The sequence below is a fragment of the Ailuropoda melanoleuca genome, chromosome 16, assembly GCF_002007445.2.
Source record: "Ailuropoda melanoleuca isolate Jingjing chromosome 16, ASM200744v2, whole genome shotgun sequence".
In the NCBI taxonomy this organism is placed as follows: Eukaryota; Metazoa; Chordata; class Mammalia; order Carnivora; family Ursidae; genus Ailuropoda; species Ailuropoda melanoleuca.
Window position 1 is genome coordinate 11977889 of NC_048233.1, and position 13651 is coordinate 11991539.

At 42.2% G+C, this 13651-nt stretch overlaps 1 protein-coding gene across 3 annotated transcripts in view; it reads right to left on the reverse strand.

Moving 5' to 3' along the window:
- Nucleotides 1-346: 346 nt before the first annotated feature.
- GPR19 (G protein-coupled receptor 19) overlaps nt 347-13651 on the reverse strand; it is a 36458-nt gene continuing 23153 nt past the window's right edge. For 2 of the 3 annotated variants that reach the window (XM_019798308.2, XM_011223369.3), the window contains one exon: nt 347-1678. In XM_019798308.2, coding sequence (XP_019653867.1) covers nt 409-1656 — 1248 coding nt within the window. In that variant the 5' untranslated portion in view covers nt 1657-1678 and the 3' untranslated portion in view covers nt 347-408. Of the gene's footprint in view, nt 1679-2790; nt 2885-13651 lie in introns of those variants that run through there. The other variant, XM_019798309.2, reaches the window with a different exon arrangement.

The following is a 13651-nucleotide window of genomic DNA, read 5'->3' on the forward strand; positions in this document are numbered from 1 at the left end:
CACAGATTTCATTTGGAGCAGAAGCCCACGGTTACAAAATTTCAGTAGGGAGGAGAAAAAGCAGACAGAATAAAACTAAGTGGAGTCATGAATCAAAGACTGTGTGTATGGTTTATGCTTTTTGGACCTAATAAGCATAAGTAAAAAGTAGGAAAGCATTCTCTTTTTTATGTGTGTAACTAATATACTAAAAGGACTACTGACCATAGCTCAAGGTGAAAGCTCCCTCTAAAACGAAAAGCAACCAAAATAAAACCACAGAAATTATAATCAATAATTAAATGCATTTTACAAAACAAAACATTCCCTCAAGAAGTTGATTTAAAAAAAACATAAAAAGCTGCTGTTTTTAGAGTTAAAGCTTTTTAATCTCTGGCACATAACAATAATTGAAAGAATTCTGTGAAATTACACAAAAGTATTTGGTGGATTTGAATTAATGGGCCAAGCAAGCTTTTTTTCCTTGGCTTCTCTGTCAAATGAATCATAGATCGAGTCTTTGGTTATAGTTTTGGCCGTGGGAGGAATTTCTGAAATGCCAACGTAGTTTTTTTTGGCCATCCTTGAACTGGTTGTGATAGTATAGGCATTGCTTCGGTAACATTTCATCGAGGACATGCAAAAAGTCTCTTTCATTCCTCTCCTAAAATTGGCATTATAGATGGAATACAGCGTAGGTTTAGAGGCCGAAGAACTAAAGGATATCCACGTGATAGCTGTGAAAACAAGGGAACTTTTCTTAGAGTCTCGTTCGTGGGGGTGCCATAGTTGAGCTACGTGGAAAGGCAGCCAGGAGAGCAAAAACAACAGATTTAAAATGAGGAACATCTTGATCGTTTTCACTTTTGTCCTTGGGACAATGTTCATGGTCCTCCTCACTGTTCGGCCATCAGTGCCTATTCTCCAAATATATTTCACGACCTTCTGGTAAAACAAGATGATGAGGACTGACGGAATCACAAAGCTCACCAAGAAATGGATGATGGTATAGGCAGTTCCTTCCCAAGAGGAAGGGAAAAAATAGTTGCAGTGATTGTCCCAGTTGGAGCCAAAGAAAAAGAACACGGGGGTCACAAAGGTGGCATCGAAGATCCACGATGCCGCGATCATTTTTTTGGCTTTTTCTCTGGACACCTTGAAGCTCAGGGGATAGACAATGGTGTAGAACCGGTCTATGCAGATGGAGAGGAGAACGTAGATCTGGACGCCTGGGGTGAGATACTGGAAATACCGCACGACCTTGCACATCACGCTGCCGAGCGTCCACCTGCCAGTGGCGAACTGAAGCAGGACGAAAGGCGTGCTGGCCACGCTGATGAGAAGATCCGCGCATGCCATGGAGACCACAAAGTAGTTGGTGGTGGATTGAGTCCTCCTACTTCTGTGGATGACCAAACAAACCAGGGAATTGCCAAAGATAGAAAACAACCACAGGGTCCCAAAGAAAATGCTGGCTGTGGCCACCTCCCCGGGTTTCAGCCCAGGCTGCAGGTCTGTTCCATTGCTCATCCAGCCGTGCTCCTCATGGAATTTCGTCAGGTCATGGGTTGGCAGGGGTGAGGCTGTTTCTGTGCAGCTGTGGTTTTGGAGGGGCACCAGCAGTGTGGGAATAACCAAGGGCGGCTTGCTGTTATCCATTCTGTGAGCAAAAACCATACTCACTTGTTTCCTCTCAGTTCTGGATAAGAAAAGAAGAAGGAGGCCTCCTGTTAAAACGGTGTCATACAGAGAGACTCCTAAGGCTAACGATCTCATCTGACACTTAGATGGGTTGTCCTTTGCCAGAGAGGAGGACGTGTGCCTTGGCAGGAAAACTGGCCTACTATCCAGAAACAGCTCTGGCTCCATGTCTCTTTCGTTTCAATAGCTGTTTTAGCTGATCCCGGCTCAGGCTCTCCCTGGCCTCCCCCTCTCTTGACCCTGCGTCAAGTGAGGTAGAACTCGTGCCAAGCCCCACCCCCGAACATACCCGTGTCGCCTTCACTCACTGGGGACCACAGAGGGTGAGGGTGCTCAGGTCTGGCTCATGGGGAGGGCGCCACCCCCTACATGAAGAGCCACGGGAATGCGGGGCGAGTAGATGAGAAGTTCCTAAATGTCGCGACACTAAAGCAAAGAGGCTGTCAGTGGAAAACATGGGTAGGCGGAAACACACAGATGTCAGCTATGGAAATAGCACCCAGGAGTCTGTGCATACAGCCTGGCTGGCTCGTGGAAATGGCCCCGTTCTTCCTTACGCAGTTTCCAGTACAGAAGCATTAGGGAAGTACATGGGGCCACTGTATGTAACACTTTCAGAGGAGCCACTAAAGTGCCTAATGTACTGACATCTGCAAATGGCTGTTTTCCAAAAGATGATGTGCTTCATGTTCTAATAGCTTTGCACGTATCCATGACATATCTTGATGCCCTTCTGCTGTTACTGTTTCATAAAAGGACATATTGACGGGAGAACAGGAGAACATACAAGATGTCCTCTGAAGAATGTAACCAGGTTACTGGAAAGCTTATTGGCCTCTGGATGATTAAAAGCAACCAACTATAACTGTTACTCAGCAACTTTTCAAAAGCTGATGATCCTTAGATAAAGAAGAATATTATAAAGTTTAGCCCCTATTTTAATTTTGGGGGGAACTATTCAGTGAGGACAAAAGTTATCCTTTTTAATAGGTAAAACAATTCTATAACTGTGGGCTATTCAGTTAAAACTGGGGTGACTAGGGTTGCAGTTGGCTTATTAAGGTCTCATTTGGTCTGACTCTATGAAGCAGAAAAGAGAAAGCACAGCACCTAAATCCAAAATAACCAAAGCAGTTCCGTGTGGCCTGCGGACAAGGGGAGGGCACTCCAGCAGCAGGCTCCAGCAGGGCCCAGCGTCCCCCCGTGGGCTCCTGTGACCAGCCTCACGAAGAAACGTTTCTGAAGTTTTAGAGGGGGGATTAAAGAACAGGTGTTTATTTTTTTTTTAATAAAGATTTCCTTTTTTTAAGTAATCTCTACACCCAACGTGGAGCTCAAACTCATAACCCTGAGATCAAGAGTTGCACGCTCCACCCACTGAGCCAGCCAGGTGCCCTAAGGACAGTTCCTGATGAAAGAACAGTTCTTAATGGCCGCTTTTCCTTGAAGGACTTTTGAGGTAATTTGTGGCAGGGAGAGGAGTGTTAATATATACTGTCCTCCCCAAGAAACCACATTCAACAAAAATTTGGAGCTCAGGGCAGTAATGTAGTAAATGCCAGTCCCATATTATCTTCAGGCTTTTTTTGTCCGTGAGGCAACCCTACTTATTTCTCAAAAGAAATGTCAGATAATTACACATTTGACTACTAGAAGACCTTTAAGCATGGCTGGCTGGTTGATAGTTGTAAGAATAGCAACCATACTTTCCACATAAAAAAATCAGGATATGCAGTCTGAAAACTGAACATAAGATCTAAAATTAGTACTGTCCTAGAAAATCTGGAATGCATGACCCTTGTACTTATAAAATTGAAATAATCTCTTCACCTTCATATGCGTTAAACTTACAAAATGCCCCCCCAACATTTTTTTAAAGGTTTCAATTTTAGGGCTGCCTGGCTGGCTCAGTCAGTAGAGTGTGTGACTTGATCTCAGGGTTATGAGTTCGAGCCCCACATTGGGTGTAGAGATTATTACACACAAAATCTTAAAATAAAATAAAACAGAATAAAATAAAGATTTAAAGTTCAAAACAGATGAGCAATTTTCCCAGCCAGAAAGAGCTGTTCTAAACTTTCTGGGGATGGCTGTGGCCTAAATAAAACAGGAGTTGGTGGCACAGGCACTATTCTGTAGTGAATAAACATATTTTGAAAGCTCTGAACTTACTTTTGTTTCTCTCTTCCTCTCATAGCAAAACCCTGCCGATGAAACTCAAGTTCACCACCACAACTAAAGCACTGTGAGGCCTCCCATCTGCCATCACTTCCTCCAGCTGCCTGTCACCAGTGACCGTGTCTGCCCACTCTTCTAGCCCCACCACTGGGAAGCAGAGGATCCCGCTCCTCGGAAACTGGACAAGGGGGCCTTGAGGAGCTGAGTCCAGGTCTCCCCTAAGATGGCTTGGCTGTTCCGAACTACGTAAAACCGCTGCAGCTCTGTTTATTCATTCAATAAACCAAGACACTACGCTAGGTGCTAGGGAAACAAAGATAAGTAAGGCCAAGAAGAGGGAAAATGTATAAACAAGCTGCTCGACCATATGATAACTAAATTCTGTAATAATTAGAACTGATGTTAACAAGACAAGGAGCTAAGTGGCAGAGAAAAACAAGGATCCAGTTTTGCATGGGTTAGGAGAAGGAAATGAAAGATTTCACAAAAGAGGTGAGGTCTGAGTTGGGGACGTGGAGACTAGGACTTCTTCAGGAGGACAGGGGAGTGAAAAAAACATTCCAAGGGATAGAGAGAGCACATGAATGATGGGGGGGGGTGTCATCTTTCTGGGTTGATCTTTTCTGGGCCCTTTTCCCTTTAGAGTCATTGTTTTCTGCAAACCACACCTCCCAGAGTTTATCATTTCTAAATGCCCTACGATCAAACTGACCTAACTTTTCCCCAAGGTGACAATGAGAGGTTACATTTTTTGCATTCATGGGCTGCACTGCAGTCAGACGGTGGATGAGAATATTAGCATATCCAGAATGGCTGTGGTATCCTCGTTCACACAGCACTTTCCTCCAGCATTTCCCAAGTGTGTTTTGCTTTACAGCAATGGTTCTCTAACTTAGTAATGCACTGGACTCTCCCAGGGAGCTTTAGAAAAATACCCCTGCCCTGGTCCTACCCCCCAGAGATTCTAATTTAACTGGTCTGGAGTGCAGCCTGGATAGCGGGAAATTTCAGGGTTCCCCAGGAGATCCTAACGTGCAGCCGAGATCAGGAAACCCTGCTTTAGAACTGTTTCCATGTTTCTGTCTTCCCCCACCAAGCTGTGGGCTCCCAGGGGAAGAGTGTTTTTCTTTTTCTTTACATGAATAATTGTTTATTAAGTATTTCCTGAATCGAATCCATAAGGACAGAGAACTGAAATGCATGACACCTGCTCTAGGGGGCTCTACTAGGAGAAGAGACAGACAGTGAGTGTGTCTTCTCAGGCGATGAAACACTGGTGACCATGGAGACGGGCAAAACAGACTCCTGAGCAGAGCCGGGCAGGCGAAGTTGAAGTCACCCTGGACGACTGCTACCTGAAGTAGAATTCTCACTGAGGGGGGAGTGAAGGTAGCTGAGGAGGGGTCCTCAGATGGGCTTCTGCAATCCCCACTCCAGAAAAAAATAGTCTGCCATATTATAAAGTAAAATTTCAGAAAGGTCTCCCCTGCTCCATTAATTTAGAAATAAGTCCTTCTTCGGGGGGGGGGGTTCTGAAATACAAGGGCTGCTTAATTAGTTATTATGGCTGGGTCACCCATATGCAGTAATTTTAACAGCAATAGGAAAGATTCCTTCACCTCCTTCCTGCTCAACCTAGTCTTCCCATCCAGTTCTGAGACTGCCCCATGACCCACCCCACTGAGTTGAGCAGTAAGGCCCTTATTAAAATATATCTCTATATAGGGGCACCTGGGTGGTTCAGTCGGTTAAGTGTCCAACTCTCGGTTTCGGCTCAGGTCATAATCTCGGGATCATGAGATCAAGCCCCATAGCAGGCTCTGCACTGGGTGTGGAGCCTGCCTAAGATTCTCTCTCCTTCTCACTCTGCCCCTCCCCCTCCCCACTTTCTCTCTCTCTCAAAAAAAAAAAAAAAGTTAAAAAAAAAGTATCCAAAATCAATGCCCAGAAATCAGTTGCATTTCTATACACGAATAACGAGACTGAAGAAAGAGAAATTAGGGAATCCATTCCCATTTACAATAGCACCAAAAACCATACGTTACCTTGGAATTAACTTAACCAGAGACGTAAAGGACCTATATCCTAGAAACTATAGATCACTTTTGAAAGATATTGAGGAAGACATAAAAAGATGGAAAAATATTCCATGCTCATGGATTGGAAGAATTAACATAGTTAAAATGTCCATACTACCCAGAGCAATCTACACTTTCAATGCTATCCCGATCAAAATACCGAGGACATTTTTCAAAGAACTGGAACAAATAGTCCTTAAATTTGTATGGAACCAGAAAAGGCCCCGAATCTCCAAGGAACTGTTGAAAAGGAAAAACAAAGCTGGGGGCATCACAATGCCGGATTTCGAGCTGTACTACAAAGCTGTGATCACAAAGACAGCATGGTACTGGCACAAAAACAGACACATCGACCAATGGAACAGAATAGAGAACCCAGAAATGGACCCTCGGCTCTTTGGGCAACTAATCTTTGATAAAGCAGGAAAAAACATCCGGTGGAAAAAAGACAGTCTCTTCAATAAATGGTGCTGGGAAAATTGGACAGCTACATGCAAAAGAATGAAACTTGACCACTCTCTCACACCATACACAAAAATAAACTCCAAATGGATGAAAGACCTCAATGTGAGACAGGAATCCATCAAAATTCTAGAGGAGAACATAGGCAACAACTTCTATGACATCGGCCAGAGCAACCTTTTTCACGACACATCTCCAAAGGCAAGAGAAATAAAAGATAAAATGAACTTATGGGACTTTATCAGGATAAAGAGCTTCTGCACAGCCAAGGAAACAGTCAAAAAAACTAAGAGACAGCCCACGGAATGGGAGAATATATTTGCAAAGGACACCACAGATAAAGGACTGGTATCCAAGATCTACAAAGAACTTCTCAAACTCAATACACGAGAAACAAATAAACAAATCATAAAATGGGCAGAAGATATGAACAGACACTTTTCCAATGAAGACATACAAATGGCTAACAGACACATGAAAAAATGTTCAAAATCATTAGCCATCAGGGAAATTCAAATCAAAACCACACTGAGATACCACCTTACGCCAGTTAGAATGGCAAAGATAGACAAGGCAAGAAACAACAATTGTTGGAGAGGATGTGGAGAAAGGGGATCCCTCCTACATTGTTGGTGGGAATGCAAGTTGGTACAGCCACTCTGGAAAACAGTGTGGAGGTCCCTTAAAAAGTTAAAAATTGAACTACCCTATGACCCAGCCATTGCACTACTGGGTGTTTACCCCAAAGATACAGACGTAGTAAAGAGAAGGGCCATATGCACCCCAATGTTCATAGCTGCATTGTCCACAATAGCCAAATCATGGAAGGAGCCGAGATGCCCTTCAACAGATGACTGGATTAAGAAGCTGTGGTCCATATATACAATGGAATATTACTCAGCTATCAGAAAGAACGAATTCTCAACATTTGCTGCAACATGGACGGCACTGGAGGAGATAATGCTAAGTGAAATAAGTCAAGCAGAGAAAGACAATTATCATATGATTTCTCTCATCTATGGAACATAAGAACTAGGAGGATCGGTAGGGGAAGAAAGGGATAAAGAAAAGGGGGGTAATCAGAAGGGGGAATGAAACATGAGAGACTATGGACTATGAGAAACAAACTGAAGACTTCAGAGGGGAGGGGGTGGGGGGAATGGGATAGACTGGTGATGGGTAGTAAGGAGGGCACGTATTGCATGGTGCACTGGGTGTTATACACAACTAATGAAGCATCAAACTTTACATCGGAATCTGGGGATGTACTGTATGGTGATTAACATAATATAATAAAATAAAATAAAATAAAAAAATAAATAAATACAATCAAAGCAAAAGTATGTTAGCATAAGTTAATGTACCTTATCTTCTTTAAAAAAAAAAGTATCCAATACTTGAAAATAAGGCAAAGAGAGTATAACATATTTTTTTAATGTCATGCTAGTACATTGTTAAATGGGCTTCCCCAAGAATTATTTAATTCTCTGGGAGAATACATCTGTGCTTGATTTTGCTATTTATTATATGATGGGAGTCCAGACATTGAAGGTATGTGTTAACGTGCAGATTTCTGTCTAGCAGAAAAATTAACTCCCAAGGTTTTGAACTTATTGCTCTGTAGGACATTAACCAGTTTTGTGTCTATCTAGCAATCTTATGTCCACCTTCTTTAAAAAAACAAATAATGAAAATAACAAAACCCTATAAATACCTATTTATTCAAATGTTCTTGGAACCAGCCTAATGATCTCACTGGTTCCTCAGTAGTAAGTTGATAAATCTCTGACATACATTCATCCTCTATTTGTGGAAAAGCCATTACTTTACTTATTTATTTATTCATTTATGGGGGGAGGGGCAGAAGGGGAGAGAGAGAGAATCTTAAGCAGACTCCACGCCCAGCACGGAGTTGATCCCATGACCTTGAGATCATGACCTGAGCAGAAATCAAGAGTCAGACACTTGGGGTGCCTGGGTGGCATAGTGGTTAAGCGTCTGCCTTCGGCTCAGGGCGTGATGCCAGCGTTATGGGATCGAGACCCACATCAGGCTCCTCTGCTATGAGACTGCTTCTTCCTCTCCCACTCCCCCTGCTTGTGTTCCCTCTCTCGCTGGCTGTCTCTATGTCTGTCAAATAAATAAATAAAATCTTAAAAAAAAAAAAAAAGAGTCAGACACTTAACTAACTGAGCCATCCAGGTGCCTCAAGAGTCATGATCTTAGCTTTTTGAAAATCACCCTGATAGGTGGATGAATGTATAAACGATGAGAAACACACGAAAGGACCACAAGGAGGCACAGAGGGGCTCGGCTGACAAACTGTGTAGTCACAGCTCTGCCAGGGGCAATTCCTGGCCAAGCATATCAACTGCGCTTAGGCTTGTTCTTGATTCAAAGAACCCTAACAACTGATTTCTTTCCCTCATGAAATTATAAAGATTCAAAGACATTCTCACAACATAGGAAGACCGTTTTTATTTCTGACATTTGTTCAAAAATTTAATGTCAAACTAGAATTTTTAGAATGTTGAATTTTTACATGATTTGGTTGGGAAAAAAAAAAAACTATAACATTTTCTGTAGAATGGTAAGCATCTGCTGGACCGAAGCTTACACGTAAGATAAGGCTGTTTTCTAATGAGCAATAAGAATAGTTATGAGGACAGCAGTTATTATACTAGGAGAGTTGATAGTTATTTTGTGCTTATCATGGGTCAGGTACCTTTGAGGTAGGTGATATCATTAGCTCTATTTCACAGATAGGAAAAACTGAAGTTCCTCCCCAAGATCATACAGTTATAAAGGACTCACCCCAGGACTGCCTCACTCCGAAGCCCATGCTCTTAACCACCCCTGAGGTTCCATGTGTGGGAGGCCACAAAAGACGGGATCTGAAATCAGAGGGTCAAACTGGCTGTACACGGATAGGTCTTTCTTGACTCCTCAATCAAACAGAGGAATGTAAAATTATTCTGCCACAGCCTCTTGCCTACCCACAGATACATCTGTTCAATATGCTAGCTCAGAAATATGTGACATCGTGAACATTTGGGAAAAAAAATCACTCCCACCACATACTGCACAGAGGCTTGGCATCAAAAGTGCAGTAGACATGTTGGTCTGGAAATACAGCTTTTCTTCAGAATAAAGAGTATAAGACTGTTGGAAATTCATTATGACAGATGATTAACTGTTGCAACCTTTAAACGCAGGATGAAAGCAGAACTCTAAACCAGTGTGAAATGAAGGGAGAAGTTTGATCAGTATTAGCCCAGGTAAGAAATGGTCTCCTTAAATTTTAATTGTTGTAACTTAGAGAATACCACGGTGGTAGAGATTTTCTCTTAAACCTTTCATGGTGATGTAGGCTTTGTGTATACATGAAAATAAGAAATGCCCAGAACAGCGGTGGGCGACTGGCTTGCCTGAGTTCCCCAGAACCAGTTGTACACATTTCTTCCCAACTCCAAGTTCAACGACATCATGTTGGCATAAATCACGGTAGGAACACAAATGAGGTTTTTTCCCCACCCCATGCAGCCAGCTGTCCCACATTTACCAGCCTACCACTTCCAGCAGGACACGATTTACAGGGTGACATCTCCTGAAGCCCTGAATTTACAAATGGCGAAGGAGGCCACAGAAGGCTTCAGAAGCTTCCTGAGTGGCTCTCTTGCTATCTGGTCCTGAGTTATGGCTCTGGTGTGCACACTGAGCTAAGTCCTTCATGGAACTACAGAAGACACAGGCAACCGCCAGCACGACTTTGCTGGGGGCACAGGAAAACCAGAGAGGGTAAGACACGTTCTCACAATGTGCCACCCAGGTATGGCTGCCAGATGAAATACAGGATGCCCAGTTCAAGGTAAATTCCAGATCAACAACATTTTCTTAGCATAGATATGGCCCATACAATATCCCATACGATATTCAACTGGTGTCCTCTATTTTTTATTAGCTAAATCTGGCAAACTGACACCCAGAATGTAATCCTATGCTGAAAAACACCTATTCTTCATCTCACAATACAGGAATATTGCAAAGTGGACATGTACGCAGGCTTTGAAGTCAGACAGCTGAAGTGTGAAGCCCACCTCTGTCACACACTAACTAGTTGTGTCACCCAGGACACATTATCTAACCCTCTTGAGCTCCAGTTTTCTTATCTGTAAAATGAGGATAATTAGTCCCTATCTCACTTGATTATTATGAAGGTTACATGAGATAATACATGCATGGGAGTTAAATGAGTTAACACAAGTCAATCTGCCTGGTATGAGAAAAATACTCAGTAAGTGTTATCCCTGTATAGTTCTATAAATTATCTAACACGGTGTCTGGCACATACCAATTGCTTAAACAATTAGCACTCTTGGGGTACCTGGGTGGCTCAGTTGGTTAAGTATCTGACTTCAGCTCAGGTCATGATCTCACGGTCCTGGGATCCAGCCCCGAATCAGGCTCTGCACTCAGTTCAGGGAGTCTGCTTGTCCCTCTCGGTCTCCTTCTGCCCCTCCCCCTGCTTGCTCTCACGTGCGTTCTCTCTCTCTCTCCCTCTCTCTCTCGCAAAATCTTTTTTAAAAAATTAGCACCCTTGGGGCACCTGGGTGGCTCAGTTGTTAAGCGTCTGCCTTTGGCTCAGGTCATGATCCCAGCGTTCTGGGATCGAGTCCCGAATCGGGCTCCCTGCTCCGCGGGAAGCCTGCTTCTCCCTCTCCCACTTCCCCTGCTTGTGTTCCCTCTCTCGCTGCCTCTCTCTCTATCGAATAAATAAATAAAATCTTTAAAAAAAAAATTGGCACTCTTATGGAGGTTCCTCAGAAAGTTAAAAATAGAACTACCTCATGATCCAGCAATTGCACTTCAAACTATTTACCCAAAGAATAAAAAAAACTGGCTCAAAGGGAAACATGCACCCCGATATTTATAGCAGCATTATCAACAATAACCAAATTATGGAAACAGCCCAAGTGTCCATTGATTGATGAATGGGTAAAAAAGATGTGTGTGTGCGCGTATAGATATATAGATATATAGCTGTATATTACTCAGCCATAAAAAAGAAAGGAATTTTGCCATTTGCAATGACATGGACAGAACTAGATAGTATTATGCTAAGCGAAATAAGTCAATCAGAGAAAGACAAATACCATATGATTTTACTTATATGTAAAATTTAAGAAACAAATGAGCACAGGGAGAAAAGACAGAGAGACAAATCAAGAAACAGACTCTTAACTATAGAGAATACACTGATGGTTACCAGAGGGGAGTGGATAGGAGGGTGGGTTAAATAGGAGATGGGGATTAAGGAGGCACTTGTAATGAGCACCAGGTGATGTATGGAAGTGCTGAATCACTGTATTGTATGCCTGAAACTAACACTATACTGTATGTTAACTAACTGCAATTTAAATGAAAACTTATTAAAAATTTTTAAAGATTAACACGCTTACTATTGTTAGCCCATAAAAGTCTTAAGAGCCATATGACAAGCAAATTTCAGTAACCACATCACACATCACATACTATAGTGATGATACTAACATTAGTCACATAATTTAACTGTGTTAAGAGTGAATGGCTTTTGTGGAGGAGCCTAGGTACCTAATCATCATTCACATTGTTGGTTTTAAGGGAAAAATCACTAAGATCCAAATAAATCAACACAACCTTTCTCCAAGTTGGGCATGATTTTTTTTAGTGACATATTAGCCCATAAAACTTTTTTTTATACCCTAAACCAAAACATGTAATACAACGAATTGAATATTTCTCAAAAGCATCTAAAATCCACTCTGCTAAATTACCTCCATCAGGTAATTTTGAATACTTGCAAAAGAACCTCATATTTCCAATGAAAAGAACTTCCCCTCCACCGTCTGAGACTCCTAGTATCACAGGCATATAAGTCTAGAATTTTCTTGAATGCCCCTTTCCCCTTTCCTACTATATATTATATAATATATTTAAATACTCCTCCATAATATTTCCAGCTCTGTGCCTTTCACTCTGCTTCCTGACTGGGATCAAGCAGTTTCCTAAGATCAGACTGAGCATACCATCTTTATATTTGGGTACTGGTTGTCCAAGGACCTAGATTACTCTTCCACCACCTTTACCTTTCTTTGTCCTTCACATGAATTCTAAAATATCAGAAATAAAGAGTCAGCATCGTAGGAGTGATTTCTGGGAAACAAGGAATGCTTCTATCCCAACTTCTCTTACCATCTGAGCATTAATTCTTTTAAAGTCAAGGTCCCTATTAAAACGCAAATGCTTCTTTTTTCTAAAAACTATTTTATTTATTTATTTTTAAGATTTTATTTATTCATTTGAGAGAGAGAGAGAGAGAGAACATGAGTTGGGGGGGGAGGGGCAGAAGGAGCCCAACACAGGGCTTCACCCCAGGACCTGGGATCCCCAAAAAGTAAATGCTTCTTAAAGGGTACATATTTTTACATATTATCAGTAGAATGGTGATCTCTGAGACCCCTTTCACTTCTGAGATCTATGATCTTAGTGGAAATAAAAACAGAAGAGATGCTGAAACGAAAGCCTTGAGGGCAATCAGTATCTGGGAGAATGAGGATGGGGCGCCATCATGGCAGGGAGTGGGTAAAGGGTGAAAGACTGATGGTGAGGAAGCGCCTACTTGACGGGTCTGTGCAGGGATAGCTAGCATTGGAATAAACGTCACACTCAAAAGAATGTAACAGAAAGGAGCGCAAGCTTTACCCCACATGGTTTCTGTTGGCCGCAGTCCTCCCAAAATTCTTTACAGTGTTGCAGGAGAAAATGTTAGGTCATACTGGCACCCCCCTGTGGGTACATACAAAGGACACTGGCCAATATTTCTCACCCTACTGCCACTTAGTAGAGTCTTGCATAGGAGGGATGCAGCTCCAGATTTAATAATATTGAACTTCATCCTCTCTCTACTGTTCACACAAAATAAACACGAAGAAACTTCACCCTAAGAAATGACTACTTTGTTATGATGATATATGTAAAAATCGTCTTCCATTATACATTTACCCCATATTCTTTTTATACATAGTATGAACCAGGACTGTGCTAACTGCTGGAAGTACAGAAGTTAACTAGACAGACAAGGTCCCTTGCTTTTGTGGAGCTTATCTCTAGTGGGAAAACAAGTAACAGCAAAACAAATACATACATGGTAAAGAAATGGCTGGTGCTATGGAGAAAAGTAAAGCAGAATGAGGGACCAAGGGTCCATGGGAAAT